This window comes from Corvus brachyrhynchos, unplaced genomic scaffold (genome assembly GCF_000691975.1).
Source record: "Corvus brachyrhynchos isolate BGI_N302 unplaced genomic scaffold, ASM69197v1 scaffold197, whole genome shotgun sequence".
NCBI classification, from domain to species: Eukaryota; Metazoa; Chordata; class Aves; order Passeriformes; family Corvidae; genus Corvus; species Corvus brachyrhynchos.
Genome location: NW_008239108.1, coordinates 131149 through 132787, shown reverse-complemented (window position 1 = coordinate 132787; position 1639 = coordinate 131149). Strand labels below are relative to the sequence as shown.

The following is a 1639-nucleotide window of genomic DNA, read 5'->3' as shown; positions in this document are numbered from 1 at the left end:
AGCCGGGGAGGCGGGGAGGGGAGCTGCCCCAGGGCCTCACCTCGTCGAAGAGGTCGATGGGGCGATAGGGGGCCCCGCGCTCGGTGACGAAGCCGGCGAAGGCCATGCCCTCGAGCACCTTGGTGAGGAAATCGTCCTCCGTGAGCCCCCGCTGGCCCAGGAACGCCGCCTGCAAAGGGAGCGGCGCCGTCAGCGGCGCGGGTGACACCGGGCGAAGGACGGGCGCCTGGGTGGCACTGGGACGGTGTCACCTCCTTCCCTGTGCCAGCCGGGCACAGCAGCGACAGCGCTGGCACGGGAAGCTGAGCCTCTGGCCCACGGCAGCAGGACAAGGGGCAAGGGAAGGGCTCTGGTGTCACCTCGGTGTGCAGAGGCAGAACACGGGGACGTGGGGACAGAGGAACTCCGGGATATGAGGGCACAGGGACAGAGGAATACAGGGCCAGAGGGACTCGGGGGCACAGGGACACGGGGACACAGAGGGATACAAGACCAGAGGGGCTCAGGGGCACAGGGACACGGGGATACAAGGCCAGAGGGACTCAGGGGCACAGGGACACGGGGATACAAGGCCAGAGGGACTCAGGGGCACAGGGACAGAGGGATACAAGACCAGAGGGACTCGGGGGCACAGAGATACAGGGACATGAGGATACAGGGACACAGGGACACAGGGCCAGAGGGACTCAGGGGACGGGCGACACAGAGACACAGGGATACAGGGACACAGGGATACAGGGACTCAGGCACACAGAGCCAGAGGATTTCAGCTGCTCCCTCAGCAGTGCCAAGACCTCCCAAAATCCCCAGCTCCAGGCCGGGAGCATCCAAACACACCAGGGCACGAGCAGGGAAGCGCTGCCTGCTCCGGGAGACCTCGGGACGCTCAAGGACAAACACGGGATGCAGGTGGGCCCGGCGGGGATGTCGGGGAGGTCACTGCCTGGAAAGCCGGGATTGTTTCCAGGATTCAGCCCGGCTCATCCCGGCCCGGACAAGGCCCTCACCTTGTGGAAGCGGATGACGGGCTCGGGGTGGATGCGGATGATGTGCAGGCACCAGCGGTAGCCCTGCAGCAGCTGAGCAAACAGGCGCAGGAACACGGCCCGGATCTCCTTGTCCTGGAACAGGGAAGCACAGCCTGGGCTTGTGGGGCACGGGGTGTGGACAGGGCAGCTCCCAGGGCAGGAATTTCCCCCAGCACGGGATCAACCCCAGGGTGAGGGCAGGGAACGCGGCTGAGATTCCAGGGAAAAAGGACACGGCAGCCTGGACTCACTGCTCTGCCCCCCCGGAGCTGCACAGGGAGGAGAGGGAGCTCTACAGCTCCAGGAATGCTGGAAGCCCAAACATTCCCTGTCTGCTGCAGCCCGGCCATGAATCCGGAGCCCACGGCACTGCGGGATCCAGGCACAGCTCGGAGCAGCAGCCTCGGATGGACACAGGGCTGGAATGGTGCCCCAAGAACAGGGGTGTCCCTGGGGAGCAGGGCCCCTGTCCAAGAACCGGGGTGTCCCTGGGGAGCAGGGCCCCTGTCCAAGAACTGGGGTGTCCCTGGGGAGCAGGGCCCCTGTCCAAGAACTGGGGTGTCCCTGGGGAGCAGGGCCACTGTGCACGATCCGGGGCGCCCCGGGGGGGC

At 66.4% G+C, this 1639-nt stretch overlaps 1 protein-coding gene across 1 annotated transcript in view; it reads right to left on the bottom strand.

Annotated features, from left to right (window-relative positions):
- Window positions 1–1639, bottom strand: part of SBF1 (SET binding factor 1) — a gene marked incomplete at both ends in the record, with an annotated part of 40963 nt that overhangs the window by 18721 nt on the left and 20603 nt on the right. The window contains 2 exons of the mRNA XM_017739381.1: window positions 41–169; window positions 1008–1121. Coding sequence (XP_017594870.1) covers window positions 41–169; window positions 1008–1121 — 243 coding nt within the window. The remainder of the gene's footprint in view (window positions 1–40; window positions 170–1007; window positions 1122–1639) is intronic.